This window comes from Taudactylus pleione, unplaced genomic scaffold (genome assembly GCF_031769625.1).
Source record: "Taudactylus pleione unplaced genomic scaffold, aTauple2 ptg000574l, whole genome shotgun sequence".
Lineage (NCBI taxonomy): Eukaryota > Metazoa > Chordata > Amphibia > Anura > Myobatrachidae > Taudactylus > Taudactylus pleione.
In genome coordinates, this window is record NW_028284976.1 from 385,001 (window position 1) to 407,059 (window position 22,059).

Consider the following 22,059-nt stretch of genomic DNA (forward strand, 5'->3'; position numbering starts at 1 on the left):
AAACTGCTACTACAGTCACACACAAACCCCTTGTTAGAGACTCCTGAATCGATATGGACACAACTGGGAAAGTAAGAAATACATTATGATATTTTAGGGCACAGTGAAATGAATGATAGATATTTAGAAGACTGTTTAATGCGCATTTGCAAATAAATGTCTAGTAGATATATAAATGTTGTTAAGATAAATACAGACTGACTACATATGATAAGGAGATGCTGGTGGGGACTGTGTGCAATATAAATATGTAGATTCTATGTTTAATATGTATGTATGTCTCTGTCATTAGATATATAGTGCTGACTATTTGCACAATGCTTAAAAAACAGACAATTCAAATAGCAGAAGATAAATCTATTTACCTGTCTACATAGCCATAGTATACACAGCTGCTAACTCATATCAACATGTGAGCCCAGACTCTCTCAGAGTCACTATTATGTAATAAGTTTTCTTTGTGCACTAATATTAATATGTTCAAGATTTGATAAGTTTCATTTATGTACTATATATGAACATACGTATTGTGATATTAAGTCAGTTTGATAGGGAAGTCTTGTATTTAATTGTAGATATACTGTATTAATGATTATTGTATTATTGCATACCATTAATAAAGGGTTTGTAAATCTGGTACAATAAATATTTTGTTTTGAGTGACAGCTGTATTAAGAAAAGGGTATGAGCAAAAAAGCATGTTTATTATATTAAGATATGAATCTGTACATTGCAATAATTTAGAAATACACTAAACACTTAGAGCATATTCTGTCAACAGAATATTCATTTTATTCCACAGTTCTTATTATATGTGTAACATTTGTTTGATTTTTTCAATTCTAGTGCCAAAATCTGGTTCCATTGGGTCTTTTCCTATACATTTGCCATGAAACATGTGCCTACAGTACCATTGTGCAAATGCACCAGCTCTTTCCACATCTTCAATGTGCCTCAGTCTGTCCATGCTAACTGGAGCCATTCCCCCAGTTAGCATGGACAGAGGACCTGATTCAGACCCGGTCGCTAAGTTGCGCTCGCTCGCTCTGAGTGATTTTCGCCCGTCTGCGCATTCATATAATTCACAGTGCGCGTGCGCAAGCCAGTCTTTGCGATCTGTTTTTGGTTGCTCGTAAGCCACTATCAGGTCGCTCCTTTGAGTGACAGATAGTGCCGTTTGTGGAAGGTAACTGGGGAAGGTGCTTGTAAACGGAGGAGTGGTGTTACGGACGCAGGCGTGTCAGGCCGCCAAAACTCTGTTTAAAGGACATGTATAATTAGCAAAGTAGTGTCATTGTACACGTCACCTGCATGTATTTCAGCCCGCACTGATCGCTGTGTTTGCGGCGGGTTAAGGCAACCTCATGGGCTGCGAGCAGCTCTGATTGTTTTCGATGGTCCCGACTAATCCTAAATTTCCCGGTGATGACGTGTGTTGCGAGTGGCAAGGGGGCGTCTTTATACACTTGCGAGCGCACTTTGCCATAGCTCGCTAAAACATAGTGGGCGTCATTACGCAAAACAGCGCGAGCACTTCATTTAAATATCCGGCCCCTTTTTGCCAGCGAGCGGCCGCAACTTGCGAGCGGGTCTGAATGAGCTCCAGAGTGAGGCACATTGAAGATCTGCTATAGGGGCAGATTCCATGACATTTTTGTGGTCATGTGACAACTGTCATTACATATGTAGGCTGTTAGAATTAAAGGGGGGTATCCAATTAGCGATATTTGCAGGCGATTGCACGATAATGACGTCGGGGAAGGCATGGTCACGCCCCATTCGAAAAAAAATAGCAAAATATCATTAGCGGCGCAGCGTGCTGGGGAGGAGGGTGCTGTGTGCCCCTCAGCCCGGTGCACAGCCAATGCGGGGCAAGATCAGCGTGATGACTCCCCCCCCCCCCCCCCCCTGCTGGGCTGCTGTGACCTAATAGGGAGTGGGAGCGGTGCCGGACCCGGGTAATTAATACCTGCTCTCCCCCCCTGTTGGCATAGTACACACTTGCCGATAGACAGATATGTCTGCAGACATATCTTCATTGGCTGTGCAGCACAGCCAATGCGATATGTCTGTGAACGACGTTGTTCACAGACAAATCGTTTGTACACACTTTCCAACAGGGGCACAATATATTGGCCGATCAATTGATCGGCCAGTATATCGGCCAATGTGTACCCAGCATTAGGAGACAGAGTGAAAAGTGATAAGGTGCCAGCCAATCTGCTCCCAACTGTCATTTTTCAAACACAGCCTGTGAGATGGCAGTTTGGAGCGGATTGGCTGGCACCTTATCACTTTTCACTTTGTCTCCTAACACTACTTAGTAAATAGACCCCTATGTCTGTTAATGTATAGGCACCTCATGACTTCTCTTTGTAAGCACCACACTGGCTGTAGATGACTGCTGGAGTATTAGGCTCACTACTGACTTGTGATTACTATTGTGTATTGTGCTATTGCTTGACACTTCTGTGCAATATCCCTATGGCTTATCAATGACCTCTCATTATACAGACCAAGCCTATGTTTGTGACTCATCTCATTTACCACCAACCTATTATTTTTGTAACCAGTACTATGGGCTGTGACCAGGGCCGGATTAAGGCTTGTGGGGACCCTGGGGCAACTAAGTTATGGGGGCTACCACCAAGCCACATGGAGCCTACCCCCCCTCCCCCACCACACCTTAAACACACACACACACACATATATGTAGCAAACATAAATATTTTATATATCATACACACTAACACACATATACAGTATACACACACTAGCACAAATATACACTTTAACACATACATACACATATATACAGACACACAGTACACATACTAACACATACTGTATATACAATAACACATACACATAAACACATACATAGACATATATATACATAATAAAACAGTACACTTACATTCTATGCAGAAGATATAAATCTAGGCACTAGATTGTACTATTAATAGCACATATAAAATATTGTTTGCTGCCTCCCTGAAAAGATGAAATGCCAGTCCTCAATGCAAACAAATAGGATAAAAGATAAATGTACAGGTAGCGCTACCAAATGTATATGAAACAAAACATACCATATAAATAAATGTATAAATTTAATAGGAATAAATTTCACAACATACAATCTTCCGGGAGTATATAAGTAGCATAAAATGAATGAATAACCATGTACACATAGAATAAATGCTGGAAATGTGTAAATAAAATGAATTAGACCAACAGATGTGGAAGAGGTATTTATTTCCTTCCAAGACACTGAAAGGAATCTCTGCTTCTTGAAAAAGCTGCCACGTGCAGTGAAACGCGTTGAAGTTACGGATTCCTTGATACACCACATCACCCGCTTATACTATCACTCCAGCGGCTACTCACCACCTCCAGTGCCGGCTTTGGATTATTAGCTGTATCAGCGTCTTACTACATATTGCTATCACTACAGCCATTACTGTGCAACAGATGCTTGGAGGGTTTTTCACATCCCAAAGAATTCCTAGCAGAAGCTGACGACAGGCGATTGGATCACTGGCCCCGGTCGGCTACCGCACTGTGACACCGTCTGCATACACATTGCTTGGGCACTATGATGGTAACTATATCCTTCATATTATGAGCTAGAGAGCTCAATTGACTTTTATTTGCTATACAGTGTACCGTGTAGAGACTGACGGGGACCACACTGAGAGTCTCCACAGCACTGTTTTTTCATAACGATTCATTTGTGTGCATTTACCTGCATAGATTTTTATTATCTCAGCCGGCATTATTGGATCTACAGTGACTGCTTCCTATTCTTGAGTCATTTGTCTACAATGTTACATTACATGTGATGCATACACTTACATTCTATGCAGCTGCTGCTCACTTTATTAGACCTTGCACCATACTGCCACGATTCGCGGGTTCTATGGGGGTGGGGCTTGTCGTGTTGGCTCCGCCCCATCCCCTATTTCAGCAATGGTAGAAGGGGGAATTGGTCCGTCAGAGGGGGTTTCTAGGTACCTAGAACCGTCACTGAGACCCGTCTGTGCAGCTGTGTTTAAAAAAAATAATAACAACCAGCACCAGGCTTTGCAGACCCAGTCCTGTATGTTCTAAATACAGGGGACAAATTATGTAGGGGGCCCCCATATTAAGCACAACCAGCATTGGGCTATTCAGAACCAGTCCTGGTTGCCAAAATATGGGGGACAAATGACATAGGTGTCCCCCGTATTCAGCTCAACCAGCACTGGGCCCTTTCTAGTGGGGGGGGGGGGGTAATGCCACAGCCAGGGGAGCCCTTTCACCACATAATAAAGGGGTCCCCCTCCCCAGGGCACCTTAGGCCCAAGCTGATAGCCAGGGGCTATCCCTTGATCGGTGGGTGCCGGGTTGATTGTGAATAGTGTGGTGCATTTGTTGATAGTAAAAATATTGTTTTTTGCTGTGGAACTGCAGGATCCAGCAAGCCACTCCACATGCTGGTACTTGGAGAACCACAAGTACCAGCATGCATTGCATTACGGGCCCGCTGGTACCTGTAGTTCCACAGCAAAATAAATATTAAAATAAACACAAGACGCACACCATTGAAAATAAAAGTTTATTAAAACATACATGCACACAGTATCTCACATACTCACCTATGTATTGCTGAAGCCAATCACGTCCCCTTGTCTAAGTACAGTAGATAATCCATAGGGTATCTGTAAAAAAAAAATCCATACTCACCTCCTTCTATGCATGGATCAGGTCCTCTTCATTCCATGTAGCAAATACTCAGACCCATGAACAAATACTCTGACCCATGATGGCTTTGCAGTGGGATTTCACTATAGAAAGCACGATGCAGGGCGCTTATTTGCTGAGAGAGGCGAGCCTTCCAGCTATCAGCCAATGAGCGGTTCTCACCATTGACTTCAATGGTGAGAAACGCGATGCCCATTTTAAAAATGGCGCCTCAGTAACATTTTGAAATTTAAAGATGGCTGCCATGAGCCAATCATGTCTCACAGCGTCATCGCCCCGCCCCCTCAGCTGGCTTAAATAAGCCAGCGCGAGGACACAGCACGGCAGTCCGTTGGCCGGGAGGCTGCAGAAAAAAAAATGCCGGGGAAGTCCTGGATTGGCGGTGCCCTCCAGGTGAAGACGCCGTGGAAGTCCTGGGGGAGGTAGCAGCCATGTAAAAGAGCTTAAAAGCTGCACCCCCCAGGTGGAGGTGCTGGAAAATAAAATATTAAAACAATTGGTGTCCTTGTTTTATTTTAGTATTTCTTTTACAGGGGGTACCAGCGGGCCCTTAATCACCTGGTACTTGTGGTACTCCACATACCAGGATGTGGTGGAGGCCTGCTGGGACCTGTAGTCCTACTGCAAAAGATAGTGTACCGTGGTGCATATGAAAGTTAAAACATTATCAACCTGGCACTCACCAGCCATGGGTGCCGGGGATAGCCCCGGGCTATCAGTCCAGGCCTGGGGTGCCCTGGAGAGGGTGACCCTTTATGGGGGGTCCCCAACTACCCTGGGATACCTGGCCTGGGCTTACTAGCGGTCAGGGGTGATTCTTTGGCTGGGGGACCCGGTGATAAGGCTCCCCTGGCTGTGGCATTACTCCCCCACTAGAAAAAGTCTGGTGCTGGTTCTGGTTAATACATTGGGACTCTACACATTTTTTTCCCCTGTTTTTCATGAACCAGGACCGGTTTAGAGCCAAGTGCTGGTTGTGCTTTATATGGGGGACCCCTATGTCATTTGTCCCCTGTATTTTGGCAACCAGAAATGGTTCTGAAAAGCCCGGTGCTGCTTGTGCATCATACAGGGGACCCCAACGTTGTTTGTCCCCTGTATATAGCACAACCAGTATTGGGTGTCTACAGCCCTCGGCTGGTTGTTCCTTGGAGAGGGGTGGCAAGCGTTTTTATTACTATTTACTTTTATTTAATTTTTTAGCACAGAAGCATGGACGGATCTCATTAATCCGTCTAGACAACTGTGTCTTATTGAGTTTTTTTCAGATGCGAGCCACACGGATCGCACTAATCCGTGTGTGCATCTCTGAGTCATTTATTTTACACATATGCCTGCATCATGGATCTCTCTGATCCCTGTATGCAGTCAGCTATCTTTAGTTCTTGCACGATAGTTCCCAAGTCAAAATGTTCTGTTTAAGCACCATATTGTGTCCTGTAGTGCTGGGGGGGTTGTTCAAGGGAAATCGTTCATGATATCGCATCATGAGCACATCGCTCCGTGTGCAGGGTATTAAAAACCAGTTCAGGGCTGGGACTATCAGACTCCAGTGATCCTTTTTGTCCCCCGCTGCTGCCCCTGTGCACTGCCCTGCATGCCTACAGCCTGCCCCCTCAGCCGTCTCTCCCTCTGTACCCCCGAAACACCTCTTGTGTGCCGTCCCCTCCGCCACCAGCGCAAGTGTACCATTTTGTTGCCTTTCTCCCCTGCAGGTGGCCCAGTTTGCTGCTCCCACCCCTGATGATTAATAAATAATAAAAAAAGCATTAAAATTCCTTAGACAAAAAATCTTATGGTTTCACATGTCCCATTAAGGCTTCTTAAACATAATCTGAAATGTCATAAAACCTTTTGAATGTCACACCTAGAATCAACTCCAGACCTTTTACCTGCTTAATTGATAATGAAATAATGAGGGAATAGCCCGCACCTGTCCATGAAATAGCTTTTGAGTTGATAGTCCCATTACTTTTGGCCCCTTAAAAAGTGGGAGGCACATATAGAAACCGTTGTAATTCCTACACCGTTCACCTGATTTGGATGTAATTACCCTCAAATTAAATCTGAAAGTCTGCAGTTAAAGCACATCTTGTTTGTTTCATTTCAAAGTCATTGTGGGGGTGAATAGAGGCCAAAATATGAAATTTCTGTCAATGTCCCAATATTTATGCACCTGACTGTATATATATATATAAGTAAAGAAATTGCAGGCACTCACCAATAAAAGCAGCTTAGATTATATTTATTTGCTCACAGTATAGCAGCGACGTTTCCGTTGGCCTCACCAACCTTTTTTCGGGTCGGGTCGGGCTCCCGGCTTAGGGAAAATGACAGGCGTCGGGATTTCGACGCCTGTCATTTAGCCCTTGCCGGGATTAGACAGTCGGGAAGCTGATGGTTGGGATTCCGTCCATCGGCTTCCCGACTGTTTCTCACAAGCCTTGATCCAGCCCTGTGTGTGTGTGTGTATATATATATATATATATATATATTTAGCATATAACTAATAGCTGGCACTCCAAAATACGTAAACTGCAGCCGCGGTGCACACTCTCAGAAAGAATAATATACAAGTGGATAAAGCGGCACTTGATGCGGTCTTGTAACAACAAACATTATGTAGCACTGATGAATATCAACGTTATCAATCCTCAATCTGTCATCAGGATATACAGCTAATATACATAAATAGTACCACTCACCTATATAGCCCTCCACCAAGAAAGTTGTGTCATGTGCCGCTCTGACAGCTCCGGGACCCCCGCCACTTCTGGTCTGACGTCACATTCAGGTACGCACTGCTGACGTTCGCACGTCTGTGTGTCACCAAGGAAGCGTGAGTATGGACTCCGGGGCTGACGGCTGTAGTGGTAACCATAGAAACAATAAAAAATTTTGAGAAAACATAAAGACATACATAAGGTTCACTCTAGCTCCGGCAGCAGGCAGAAAAGGGGGCGTGTCCATTGAAAAGGGGGCGTGTCTATAAGACACGTCCCCTTTTCGTCACTTTCGGGTGTGCCCGGCACTTACGGACATGCCGGGCCGCCCCAAGCGCTGCTGTCAGGGAGAATAGATGCCAGTAGCATGCGCCCGGCGGCTATACTCCGGCGGTGACCGAGTCACCACACATTTCCCCACCCGCGGGACACTGCGACCTGCGGGTGAAGTTGGCACCCGCAGGCTGTGAGAGCAGGGCACTTTTTGCCCTCCTTTTGGAGGGTAGGGTGTTTAGCGGGAACGCTAACACACAGGTACACATGATCAGAAGGTCTCATCGCAATACTATCCCATAAAGAAACCACATTTCATGTACATATACAATAATATGCATGAGCATCGCTGGTCATCTTAGACATTTTTTAAACAATCTGCAAACGATTATCGTACGATCGAATGATAACGATATCGTTATATCACTCAATTTAATCGTCTAGTGGATGTGTGCCTTTAAAGTGAGTTTAAAATCTAAGTAATCTTAAACATAGTAAATAAATACTCTCTGGCACTTGCCAGCTACTGAACATTAGATTGTACAGGTTTGTAAACTGTTCATAGCCTGGAGACTGGATTGTTACCCAACAACATTGAATGAAATATTTGTGACTACAAATATCAGCAAGGGTTTTAAAACATAATTATAATTTTTTATTTAGTCATAATAAGATGATGTATCACAATGATATGCTTAACGTATCATCGTGATTCACACATAAATGCACTGTATACTAATTCCCCATACAGGCAAAGATTCGCTAAAGTTGAACCGTAGCAATTCTCTCAAATCACTACAGTACATTTACAGATGTGTCCTAATATATCTTAACTGAAATCTCACCAAATATCTCTGTATCTAGCGCTACAGAGACGGACTCAGTCATGGTCCATTTTAACCACAGGGTGCAGGGGTGAGGAGAATGCCATGGACATCTGGGAGGAAAAAAAAGTTTGCACTTGAACAACCTACTACAAATAATTTTTTGTAGGGGATCGGTTCTAGGCTATGCTATATAGTGTGCATGAATGTGTACATTAAAACACACTTCAAGCCATAATTTTGTGAATTTGCCTGGTGGGCCACACAGCTTATGGGGTTGTGAAACATCAGAACACTTTTCAGTGTGGGCCAGGGCAGGGCTGAGGGGAGAGGGTGTATTGTTTAGTGCATCCTCTATTTCATGCATTCTCAAACTATTTTCCTCTGGACCCAGTTTAATAATATTTTTTTTACAGGAACCCAGCAAGTTACCACCTAACAAAGCCCCTATATATTTATAATTAATACACTTTTTAAGATCTGGTAATTTATGCACAAATGGATAGAACAGGACACTTTGGGCCTGATTCAGACCCACTCGCAAGCGGCTGTCCGCTCGCAAGTGGGTCGATGTTATGCACTGAGCATGCGCACGACGGAGGGAGCTCCGTCGTGCGCATGCGCCAGACGCGACGAGCGAAGGAAAGTCCTTCGCTCGTTGTGTCTGATCAAAGGGGGCGTGCTGTCGATGTTGATTGACAGCACGCCCCCTTTGGTGGGCATGCCGGGGGCGTGCCTCCCTGACGGGGGCGTTCCCACGGGAACGCCTCCCGTCAGAAGCCGGCCCACTGACATCACTAGTGATGTCAGTGGGAGTGATTTTGGCTCTGATAGAGCCAAAATCACTCCGGAGCTTGCGGTTGAAAACCTCAACCGCAGGCTCTGGCTCGCAGTTTCGATGGTCGCGATGGTCACGACCATCGCGGCCATCAAAATGCACGCTCATATAGGCTGTGGGTGGTGACCCACAGCTATACGAGCGTCCAGGAGGACGCTCCATTTTCATGGAGGGCGGCCCTCATTCAGAGCGTGCGCTCTGCTCAGAGCGTACGGCTCTGAATGAGGGCCTTTTTTTTTTTTAAATAATTCTTTATTTTGAATGCTCAGCCAATTATACAGCAAGAAAAATAATCAAGGCTGCAAGTTAAATAGATCAAAGCAGTCAACATAATCATAAAATAGCCTTGTGTGTCAAGGTCTAACAACATGACACTCATAAACTAGAACATAATTATATCATATAGAAAATCATTTACTTTGTTAATAAGATGGGTGAGCTTGTAGTGTTGGACACAAATCCTTAAACTTGGATGTCTGTGACTGAGATAAAGGCGAATGTCATATTCAACACCAAGACAGGATCTGTACTTATTTTTCAGTAAAGTCAAAGCTGGAAATTAAGCTTCAGAAAAGTAAGTAGATGTGAAGGGCATCAGCACCTTCAATGCAGCAGATGACAGCTCTGGGTATTGTTGAACCGAGATCCAGAAGTTTGAAATAGGTTGCTCAGAGTATTTCAGCTTCAGTGTCTCACCACATAGGGAGGTCAATTCATTGTCATCCAGTGAAAGTGGCAAACAAGCGCTTTCAGTTGCTTCAGCACTGCAGGGATTCCTAATCCACCCATCTGCTTTTCAATCCTTTTCAGGAAAGTACTGGTGAAACTGCTGTTTAAAGGTGGGTACACCCCTGAAAGTTATATCTGCAGATGATGGTTGTTCATACACACTAAACGGCCATCATCTGTGCCCTCGGCTCCCGACAGCCACGGGCAGGACCCGATGGGCGGGTCGGGGGCGTGTCCCGCCCCGCTCCTCCCGGCTGCCGCTGTGCAGCACAGCCAATGCGATATGTCGGTGAACGCCGACATATCGTGGATACACACTGTCCGACAGGCAGCTGATACATTGGCTGATCAATTGATCGGCCAACTTATCTGTTAGTGTGTACCCAGCTTAAGGCTCTCCAGATGGCTCATGATGATAGGCTGCAAATCCTGTTTGGAAGATCATTGTCATGCAAAAAAATGATCCAAGGAAATGCTTCAGAATTACCACTTTCCACACAAGTGTACCACAAGGACAGCTTCTTCATCCAACTTTCAGTTTTGTCTGTAGACAAAAAACCCTGTAATTTCTTGTCCTTGGAGGGAGGTATTTAGCACATTTAATAGTTCAAAAATGTCTGCTAGGTAAGCTAGTATAGCAAGTCACTTGGCATCTAAATATGTTTCAGCCAGCAGGGAATGTTTGTCTGAAAGAAAAAAATGTACTTCCTCCCTAAGCTCAAGCAAATGGTTACCACCTTTCCCCATGACAACCAGCGTACTTGTGTGTGACAAAGTAACTGATTATATTCAGCTCCCATCTCCTCACACAAAACTAAACAGACCTGCACTTGTTGAACTACTCTTAGTGAAGTTGATTGTGCATACAGCTTCATCATGAACATGTTTTAGAGCTAGCCTATGATAATACAGTGAGTCCATACTACTTCCGGTGCAACAGCTTGCACTCTGGTCACTAGCCCACTCGTTTCAGTCATTGCCTGAGCAACATCACTGCAAAATCCAACACAGCTCAGAGATACCAACATTCTGGCTGCCCCTTCCAGGAGGGGGCAGCCAGATTGGTAAAATCGGGGGCGTGGCCGGCGGTTGGGGGCGGATCGGGGGCATGGCCACACGAGCACATGATTTTAAACAATTTTTTATACCTATTACATTCCTTATATTTTTATACCCATCGTGTATCTTCTAAAGTATATTTGAATGCCATAAAATTATATAAGGAATATGTTGGGCATTAAAAAAATTTAATTAAGATAGATGATGGGCATGGGGGGAGTGATGAGGCTTGAAATGTATGCACATTACCCCCCTGCCCATCATCTTCCTATGTTTTGAGGCCCATCATTTTCCTTAGATATTTTATGGCATAAAAATAAAATATGTAAGAAAGATGATGGGCATACTGTAAAACAATTGGTCCAGCAGGGGTAATGTGCTGTTCAAGAGGCCCCCTAAAGGGATTACCTACTTCCTCTTGAGCCAGTCACATGCATTCTTTCAGGAGTCAGTGACAAGCCACTGACCAAACAAGACATTGCTCCTTCACCATAATCTAAGCACTATTATTGCCATTACAGAGAAGCAGTGTGCCTTCTCAAAAAAATGTCTTTGGCCACTATTGTAGTCCCCTGTCTCCTTCGGCGGTCTGGCTATTTGAAGTCTGGAGGTGATCGTTTGATACACTGAGGACAGGGAAAGCCTCGGGCAAAGGAGAGGGGAGAGAGAATCCCTAAAGGGGGTTAACCACTAGCCATAACCAACAGAAGGAGGACATGGTAAACTATATATATATATATATATATATATATATATATATATATATTTTATATGGCCATGATTTTTACTTAAGCATGCATGCATGCACTTTCATTAACAAGTAATAAGGAAATGCGTTATTTTTTCTAAAATACTATATTTTAAATTGAATGTGGAGATCCATGTGGGTAAAAAAATGGCCGTGCAGTGTGATTGGAATCAACTGGGGAATCTGACTCCGTGCTGTGATTTTAAAATTGTTGTGGAAAGAGTTAATATTCGCTTTTCCTTGGAATAAAATGCCTAAAGACTGTGGAGCTCATTCAGACCTGCTCGCAATATGCGGTCACTCGCTGGCGAAAAAGGGCCGGACATTCAAATCCCTTGCTCGCACTGCGTGGCGTAAGGACGCCCTCTATGTCTTAGCGAGCTACGTCACTGAGCGCTCACTAGTTTATAAATATGACCCCTTTCCCCTCGCAACACGCATCATCTCCTGGAATTGTTTGATTAATCGGTAACATCGAGAGACATCGGCGCTGCTCGCAGCCCTTAAAGTTGCCTTACCCCGCCGCAAGCACTGCGATCAGTGCTGGCTGAAATACATGCAGGTGACATGTACAATGACGCTACTTTGCTAATTATGCACTCCCTTTAAACAGCGTTTTGGCGGCCTGACACGCCTGCGTCCGCAACACCACTCCCCCGTTCACAAGCACCTTCCCCTGTTACCACCCACAAACGGCACTATCTGTCACTCAAAGTAGCGGGCAGTCTGTGTGCTACGAGCGCACAATTCCCCATTGCTAAGACTGGCTTGCGCACGCGCACTGCAAATTATACGCTTGCACACTGAGCAACAATCGCCCGGCAGCAAGCGATCACACCTTAGCGAATGGGTCTGAATCAGCTCCTATGCTTTATATTGAAGATATAGGATGGTGCAGATAAAATAAGCAGAATAACCCACACTGTACAAAAGGGCTGTTACACAAGAATCCACTATTTTAGATTACTACTTGTGTAACAACTAGTGGAAGAATATCAGTTACTGTGATACAAATTGAACCTGTTGTTACTATGTGTATTTTTTTAAAGAGATTACAGCTGTGATTGTTACTCAAAGATAATAGCCTGTCAAGGTTTCTATAATAATAAGGTTATAAATATCAAGAGGTTATTATTATCTTTTGAAGGTATAATATAAAACAGCAAATATTCTTTATGAGTATTTTTCCTGATCTGTTTTTATTAATGGTGAATGTTTGCTTTTTCAAAATTACTTTGGCTCAGTAATAATTGCTAAATAGCTGGTAATATCCTTTCATTGAGGAAAGCTATCAATAAATGTTTTTTTCTTATATATAAAAACGGTGTGTCAGCACTTCCTTCTCCACCCCTTTCTTTTAGTTTCTATTTATAGGCATTGAGTAAATCCCCTTTTTGGAAAGCAGCAGACTATCCAGGTTTGTAGTCTAATTGGCGCCGATTAAATATATTTTTTTCTTTCCAACATAACCACCTACCACTTGAGGTATATACATCACACACATAACCTCCCTTTGCTGTATCACCTTATACACATACTGTAGATCCCATAACACCGTTCACTCCCAGCTCCCCTCCACCATCAGACATCGCCCATTTTTACACCTACTGTACACACATATCACTCACCAAGATCAGCCATTATATGCCTCTCAATTTCCCCTACACTTACGCCATAAGAGAGCGCACTGACTCCGATTTTCTATACTGATGTAGAGCAGTTTGTATCCAAAAATAATTGTATACCACTGTAGATCAATAAGGTAATGTTTTGATTCCTGCATATAGTGGATATGTTTAAAGAGACTGAAGAAAAATGGTGGTAACTTCATTGATATACTATCTTCTTGCATAAACTTCACTTGTTATTCTTGCAGCTTCCAATCACTTGCAATTTAAGATTGTGCTATCAATGAGATCAGAAAACTATAATGGCACTATGAAAACACAATCTGATGAAGCTAGTGTTCCTGACTTGTCAATATATTTGTATTACGATGCATGCATATAAAAGAATTACTGGAATGATCTCTTGGATGTGGTGTCAGCTTCCCCTCTGAACTCTGCTACCAAAAGGAGATGAAGAAATATTTAGACATTGGCAATTCTCAATTCTTCCAGACTATTCGGTCTATTTACTAAGCAGTTTTAGGAGACAAAATTAAATGAGATAAAGTACCAGCCAATCCGCTCCCAACTGTCATTTTTCAAACACAGCCTGTGAGATGGCAGTTAGGAGCTGATTGGCTGGTACCTTATCTCATTTCACTTTGTCTCCTAACACAGCTTAGTAAATAGACCCCTATATGTAGGAGTGTAGACTTCACTTGCTACTCTGCCTGTCTCTGATGTGGTCTCCGGCATTCTACTTCCCCGAAGTCCACTCTGAAGTCATTAAAATCCAAAAGCATTTTGGGGAATCCTTTTAGTAGGTCGGTCTAGGAAAGTCTTTTCCAAGATGGTGCAGTCCTGTTCCCTAGCAACGGCTGGTTACTGCACAAATACTGCCCATAAAATGGCCACCAGACTGACAGAACTTCAGTGGGGTATCATAAATGCCAGGGATTTTCCCATTAATTCAATTAGCGGCACCCTGTGTGCAGTAGTTCTTAGAATGTCTTTTGCCATTTTCAGGAGTGTAAGCTTACCGACACTTTGCATAAATTGAGTTTTATTAAGGTGGAATATCATAAAAATCAGATGAAATTATGATTTTACTTTATGATCAGATCTTGTGATAGCTGGATGGTACAACCACTATGAAAACCTAGGTGGTCATCTAGGGTGCAAGAGAACACACTGGGTGCTTCAACATTAAATTAGTGAGTGACTTATTCAGTGTTTCAATTGTCACCTTGGTGCTCCCCACACTGTGCCACTGTTAACATAAACTGGAAACCGCTAAGAGCTTTGTACCTGTGCCAGTGCACAGCTACTGTCCTTCCATGTTATTAATAGGCCAGGAAAGGGTCTTTAATTGGAAGGAGGTAACCAAGGGCATCTAAGACCTTTGCACTGTATCTGAGTAGTAAACAGCTCATTGTATAGCATGTGTATATGTACTTGATATATTGCAGATCCTTTTAAAGTATTCTCCAAAGACTGTTGAAAAGTTATAATATGCCATATTTGTAATTGGAAAGTTATTTATGACTGCCAAATAATCAGAGCATGACTTGAGTTTGCAAAAAGTTAAAAAGTATAGGTCTTATTTATTTGGTCTAACCTCTGTAATCTAACTTGGAGCTGGAAAGGATTGAAACAGATTTGTAAATTTATTGAATGATTAACTAAAGTAGCTCAAAGTCTATAAAAATGCTGATTTAACTTTCCAAATAAATTGATGATAAGTGCATACTTTGTAGTGTTATAGGTGGAAGGTGAAACATGATATTGACAGTGTAACATAGATCTTTTTAACAACATTATAGAGTGATGGGTCATTTGCTCTATTTTTTTTTTTTATCCTAATGGCTGATGATTGTTTCATATATGTATGTGTATGTCACCTTAACAGTAAAGTAACTGAAATAAACACACAAAGACTTCAATTGCAAGTAAAGTTCAGCTTTTTATTTATTTCAATTCTTGCATGATACTGAAGCAAAACAAAGAAGGACAATTATCAGTGCAAGCTTAAACAATGCAAACTTCAGCAGCAACAAAATACACATATCAACAACATAGAGTATCCAACACACCTTCAATCATGTAAAGCCAACTGGCAGTGTGGCGTTGCTGCGCCTGATATGGTGGCATAAGATCTTAACCAAGACGGAGAATGCAGCCAAACAAAGCAATTGCACCAACGGCTCCTGATCTGCCTTTCTATCCCACAAAAAGTAAGGCTCTAATTGCACAGCCAGCATACACTAACCTAAAACCACCTAAGCAACACCCTTAAACAACTCCTCTGCAAACATAAACAGGCCATCATCCATTAAATAGACCAACAGATGACTCTACACTCTCCCCCATCTTTGACCAACAAAAAGTGAGAAATAGCATCATTGTTGAAAGAGGAATGTGCTACTGAGCAGACTGCAGTCTTCTTGCCCCTCCAGGGAGGCTTCATGCCCTGTTCCAAGATGGCAACCATGATCACTACTGAGCATGTGCAGGAGGCATCTTGTCTATATTGTGTAGAGTGACATGGTGGGAGACAAAAGTCTCCTACTTAGCTCCTTTGAGAGAGCTGGTTAATACCTGCATATAACGGTTCCAGATCCCTGCCTATCTACCTATTTGCAAGATACACTCACCGGCTGGTGAGCTTATAGTACTCCACTACGCTCAAGCTAAGACTCCATTGCCAGTATACATATAACAGCGCTAGTTAAGTAACTGAGCTGTTCATAGTTTGAGTCATCCGCTGGTGTATGCCTACATAACTCTGCAACATCAACACCTGCACATACATAATTCCAACAAGTTATGAGTCCAGGCACACAGGTGTAAGGCACCCAGTCAAACATTGACATACAAGCTATTAGAAATGCACAGCGCTGCATACAAACGCCATCTTAAGCACATGTGTAGTGCAGATTGCATAGCACAGAGTTAAGACTGCTACACTGATAGGGTTTATCAAGCTAAAAGGTGCAGAAAATTAAATAAAATTAAAGTGTGCTATTGATATGTATTTAAAGTGTGAAAGGTTGTAGAAAGTCACTGGAGAACCAGATGCAGGTTCAAGCTCAGATGATATATAGAGAGCTATGGGGTCTATAGGCTTAAATGTAGAGCAGCACATATACTGTACTCTAAAATACATGGGAAAGGGGCGTGGCCTCACTGCAGAGCTGGATAGCTGCATTCCCTGTGAGTTCTGACCACTCTGGTTAATAAAACCCCCTTTTCACGCTAGATAGGGGCACTTACACCCCCTGATCTCCAGATCATAACTTACTGTGCCCAATGGACCCATTTTCAGTGGACATTGCACCTCTGGAGGACTCCCCATGGATCCAGGACCTTTGAGGCCTTCTTGGCGCCAAAAGCTACGGCCTCGATTGCAGGTACCGTCCTCCGCATATCCCGCAGTATCGCGGAACTCGGCGGTGCTCCCCCCCTGCAATTCCCAAAGCCTCCAGAAGACCCCCAGTGCCCACCGCTGCTTGCAAACACTCCCAAGCACTTACCTGCTATACCAGCAGGGAGTCCGACAGCACCCGCCGACGACAGCGCTGCTGTTGCGCCGAACCCTTCCCTTAGCCGGCCGGTCACCTGACTCTGAGGCCGCGACACTCATAAGTGTCCTTCATGGATTGCTGCACAGAGAAGTGGGAATAGCAGAGGAGGCACTGGCGCCGTCGGTGCCATCTTGGAATCGGCCGGTGAAGGTGTTCCTCCCGGCCACTATATTGTGAACTTCCACCCAACTCATGCGGCCCTCTCCTGCCTCCGGTGACGCCAGCGCCCCGGATGCCTGATAGCCACCGTAGCTTGCTCCATATACCTGCAGCCTAGTTTTCCTCCAGGAGTCCCGGCTTTGATTTGGGAGCCCCGCGGAGCGGTTGCGGTTGCTGCTGGATTGAGCCGCGATCCCCCTACGCCCTATGGATCCTTGCAGGCTGACTGGGACTTCAGGTGAGGTCACCTATATCCCCAGGGAACCCCCAGACGTATCCATCATCGGACCTGCATATCGCGGGAGGCAGCCATCTTCCTGCAATTTCCCCTGGCCTGTGACCCCCACTGCAGCTGCCCTCCTCCCCTGTGCTGACAGGGAATTTAAAAATCATCCAGGGGCACCTGTATTATTCCTATACCTGCAGAAAGAAGCCTGCACCTCAGGACACTCTGACATTCTCCTATCTCTCCCTCCTGCTGGATCTTGTCCTCCACTGTTGGGCTGATCTCCCCACCTACCCTGACAGGCGCATGGTCGCTGTCTACGTAGAGGCCCCTAAGCTGGGCCCCCTGATCCCCCTGCGAACCTTCCTGCACTAGAAATCCTCCCTGTCATCGGAGCGGCACCCATTGCCCCAACCTGCAAGTCTGCTGTGCCACATTTTACTCATCGCCTTTTCCTGAGTTGGCTGCATCCCACTATCCTGCACACTTCGGCTGCCCATAACTCAAGACCTTTCAATCTGTTTATGGTCCCTACTGAGAGATTGATATACAGGTTACATTCCCGCCCTGACGGCTGCAATATGTACTAGCTGAACCCTCATCCCCTCCCACCCCTAATTAGTACACGTGGAGTTTTTTTTTCTTTTTACCTCCTTTTATATATAAACCTATTCATAATGCCTAGAATGAAGAAACCCTCTGCAGGTGTAATCACACCATACCTCATGAAACAAAAATCTCTGTCTGACGCTAAAGATATCGTACCAGATTTAGCTCCTGACCATTCTAACTCAGAATCGGAAGAAGGTGACCTTTCCCCCATTGCTCACAGAGACTTTCTTATACTGTTCAAGGAACTCAAAGATATGAAAAAGTCTGTTCAGGCTCTTCATACCATGCAAACAGAAATTACTGCCATTGGTTCCAGAACAGATCAATTAGAACGTAGAGTTGAGGAGGTGGTTACATTCCAACAATCCTACTATGCTTACCTCACACATCTATGCCAAGATGTTGCTCAACTTCAAGACGGCCAAGAAGACCAAGATAATGGCCCTGCATCAGAGGTATACCTGAAGATGTCGAGCTCACCCACCTGCTCCTAGATCGAGCACATTGCGCGCTGATGCCGCGCTCTCAATCTTCTTCTCAACCTCGAGACGTTATTATACAAATGCACTATTTTACAGCAATGGAGGCTATAATGAGAGAGGTTTGAATACTCCCCTCGATCACCTTTAGGGATATTACTCTCCAGCCCTTTCAAGATATTTCCCCCTTGACTCTTACTAAACGTAGGCACTTTAAGCCTCTTACCACCCTGCTCCGTCACCATAATATAAGATACCGTTGGGTTACCCCTTTTGCGTTCTAATATGGCATCGGAACCAACTACATGTTGCTCAATCTCTCCCTATTTTTTTAATATTTACAGAGGCTTATGTAATTGTGCCTTGATGAAGCTCCATTGTAATGATTATCAGATAAATCTATACATGTTCATGTTTTAACTGTTCGCTTATTACAAACCTTACTGAGGGCCTGATTCAGACCTGGACGCTAAGCTGCGCTCGCTCACATTGAGCGATTTCTCGCAATCTGCGCATGAGTATAATTCGCAATGTGCGTTCGGGGACCAGTCAGTGCGATGGGAAAGTGCTCGCCCGTAGCCCGTAGTTGGGCCGCTATTTTGAGTGACAGATTGTGCCATTTGTGTGTGGTAACAGGGGAAGGTGCTTGTGAGCGGGGGTGTGGATGTGCGTGACCGACCGTCAGAACGGAGTTTAGTGGGTGTGCATAAATAGCAAAGTAGCGTCATTACACACGTGACTGGGTTGTGTTTTAGCCTGAACTGCTAGCAATGTTGTGATGGGAAAAGGTTACCACAAGTGCTGCGAGCAGCTCCGATGGCTCTCGATGTTCCCGATTAATCCTACAATTGCCGGAGATGACGTGTGTTGTGAGAGGCAAAGGGGCGTCTTTATATAGGTGCGAGCGCATAGTGCTGCCGCTCGCTAATACTTAGTAGGCGGCTTTACGCGACGCAGTCGAGCGCGTGATTTAAATATCCAGCCCCTTTTAGCCAGCGAGCAGCCGCAAATAGCGACCGGGTCTGAATCAGGCCCTGAGTCTCTGTTGAGCTGTTTATACGTATATGTCCATAAATTTACAAACCTGCTTATTAGTTTGTATTTAAGGTTTGTCTGGGATGATTTATCCCTTGATTTATTGCCATTTATTGTTGATTATTTATCATGTTTCTGTTTCTATTGTATTTCCCTCCCCATTTATATATTGCCCTCTTTATATTGTTTCCATTTTTCCGCAACTTTGGCTCACCTATATTTTCTCCTACTTTTTGTGATGTCCTTCCCTTCTTTTTTGTTTCCTCTCCCTACACTCCACATGTACGTTACTGCACTTTTCTCCCCTCGTAACTTTACTATATTTAGGGCTTGTGGGAGGGCCCTATTTTTTCTCTATTTCATCACTATGGATATGCGGCCCACTTCTGCAGCACCCCTACAGGGTCTTGTACCCATTTGCTGACCTATATGCTTTACTAGTGCATAGTTCCCCTCCCCACTGTCATCACCCATGGCCTTGGACTCCTGTGCCATTTGGCCAACGTTCCTTCCTTCACAGGTTTTCCTTCCTTCTCAAACATGACCACCCTCTCCCTTCTATATGCCTGATGATGTCATTTTTGTTTACCTTTCCATCTTCAATCGTTTTCTTTTCTAGCATTCCTCTCGACCATCGCGCATTGGTCCTAAGGTACTCTCCTTCAACGGGAAAGACCTCAACAGCCCCCAAAAATGTAGCAAACTCTTTACCACCCTTAATTTATACAAAGGAGACTTGGTGTTTCTACAAGAAACCAACTTTTTGCGAAATCTCCATCCAGAACTCCGCTCTAAAACCTATCCCACCACCTATCACGCCTGCGACTCTAAGCAGAAAAATCGAGGTGTTGCTATCTTCTTTGCCCACCACCTCACTTTTGATATGATCGACTCTTATGAAGACAAGGAGGGTCACTTCCTCATTCTTGTGGGTACTCTTAACAATACTCTCTGCACCATTGTCAACATACTGTATATGCCCCTAACCAAGCCCAGCCTGCTTTTTTTTACTAGACTAGATACCCTTCTCTGTCATAAACGGCAGGGCTCCCTTATTGTAGCTGGTGATTTCAATGAAGTATTGAACCCCTCACTAGATAGATCTACCTCGGGGGCCACTAACTCCAATAGGGCAGATCTCCGTAACTCCAAGATGCTGCTTGATCTCATGAAGTCCCAGCTCCTCTATGATTCCTGGCGGGTTCGAGAGCCCCTTACAAGGGACTATATCTTCTTCTCTGTGCACAACTCCTACTCCCGTATAGACATGATCCTGCTCAGCCACGACCTGACCCTACGACTTGTGGATGTTAAAGTCCATTCTCTGATATGGTCTGATCATGCCCATTTCAGCTGACCTTTCCTGTATCACTGAACATCCTCATCCAACGACATGTGTTTAAATTATACTGTTCTTCATTCTTGCGATACGATCACCTGTCTCAATTCCCTTCTTACGGACTATTTCCAATCAAATGCTCTCCCAGAGGAATCGGTATAATTTACCACCAGACGCATGTCCAGCAGTTCGAATCCCGACACCAGCATCCCGGTAGCAGTGGAAATCCTGATCGTCCTCAGGTAGGTATTAGCTCTAATATTCTACCTCCTAAACCTAACCCTCCCTTAGGGGTGCCTAACCCTAACCCCCCAGTACATAACCCTACTCCCCCTAAACCTAAGTCCCCAGGGGGGGTGCCTAACCCTAACCTCCCCCCAGTACCTAACCCTAATCCCCCCTAAACCTAAGTCCCCAGGGGGGGTGCCTAACCCTAACCTCCCCCCTGGGGGTGCCTAACCCTCCCCTTCCCCTAGCCCAAACCTAACCTCCCGGGGGGGTGCCTAACTCTAAGTCCCCCCGGGAACCCTAAACCTAACCCCCCCGCGGCTATCCGCGCTCAGCGTCCCTTCGATCGGTATGCCGGCCGTTGGTCTCCCGGCGTCTGTCTAATGACAGGCGTCGGTATATCGACGCCTGTCTTTAGACCCTTGCCGGGATATGACAGTCGGGAAGCCGGTGGTCGGGATTAGGTCCGCCGGCTTCCCGACTGCATAGCCTCCCAGACACTTCTCCCTCCACTCTGGTTGGCCCATAAAACTGTTCTACCCGGACATTTAATTAGTATAGCATCCAAAACTAAAAAAGATTTTCTAACTCATACTAACTCCCTCTCCATCCGCCTTCAACAACTGGAGTCACAACATAAACAGTTCCCTAGCCCTTCTCTCCAACAAGAACTTCTCGCTGTTCGTCATTCTCTCACCCTCCTTTTTTCTGAACACATGCCAAACGTCTAAAATGGCTGCGTCAACCCTTTTATGAAAAGGGAGATGATAAGATTTTGGCATCTCGACTTCGTACGACACAAATCCATAGAAATATCCTCATGATTAAAAATTAAAAAAATCACCTTCTTCAT

The 22,059-nt window shown here is 44.5% G+C and overlaps 1 protein-coding gene across 2 annotated transcripts in view; it reads left to right on the plus strand.

The window, feature by feature from the left end:
- Positions 1 to 22,059, plus strand: part of LOC148481538 (alcohol dehydrogenase 1-like) — a 207,057-nt gene that overhangs the window by 62,108 nt on the left and 122,890 nt on the right. The window contains exon 1 of one of the 2 annotated variants that reach the window (XM_088453273.1): positions 33 to 71. The exons of the other annotated variant lie outside the window; for it this stretch is intronic. Within the exon in view, the coding sequence (XP_088309399.1) occupies positions 54 to 71 (18 nt within the window). The 5' untranslated portion in view covers positions 33 to 53. Of the gene's footprint in view, positions 1 to 32; positions 72 to 22,059 lie in introns of those variants that run through there. 2 annotated transcript variants of the gene reach the window in all.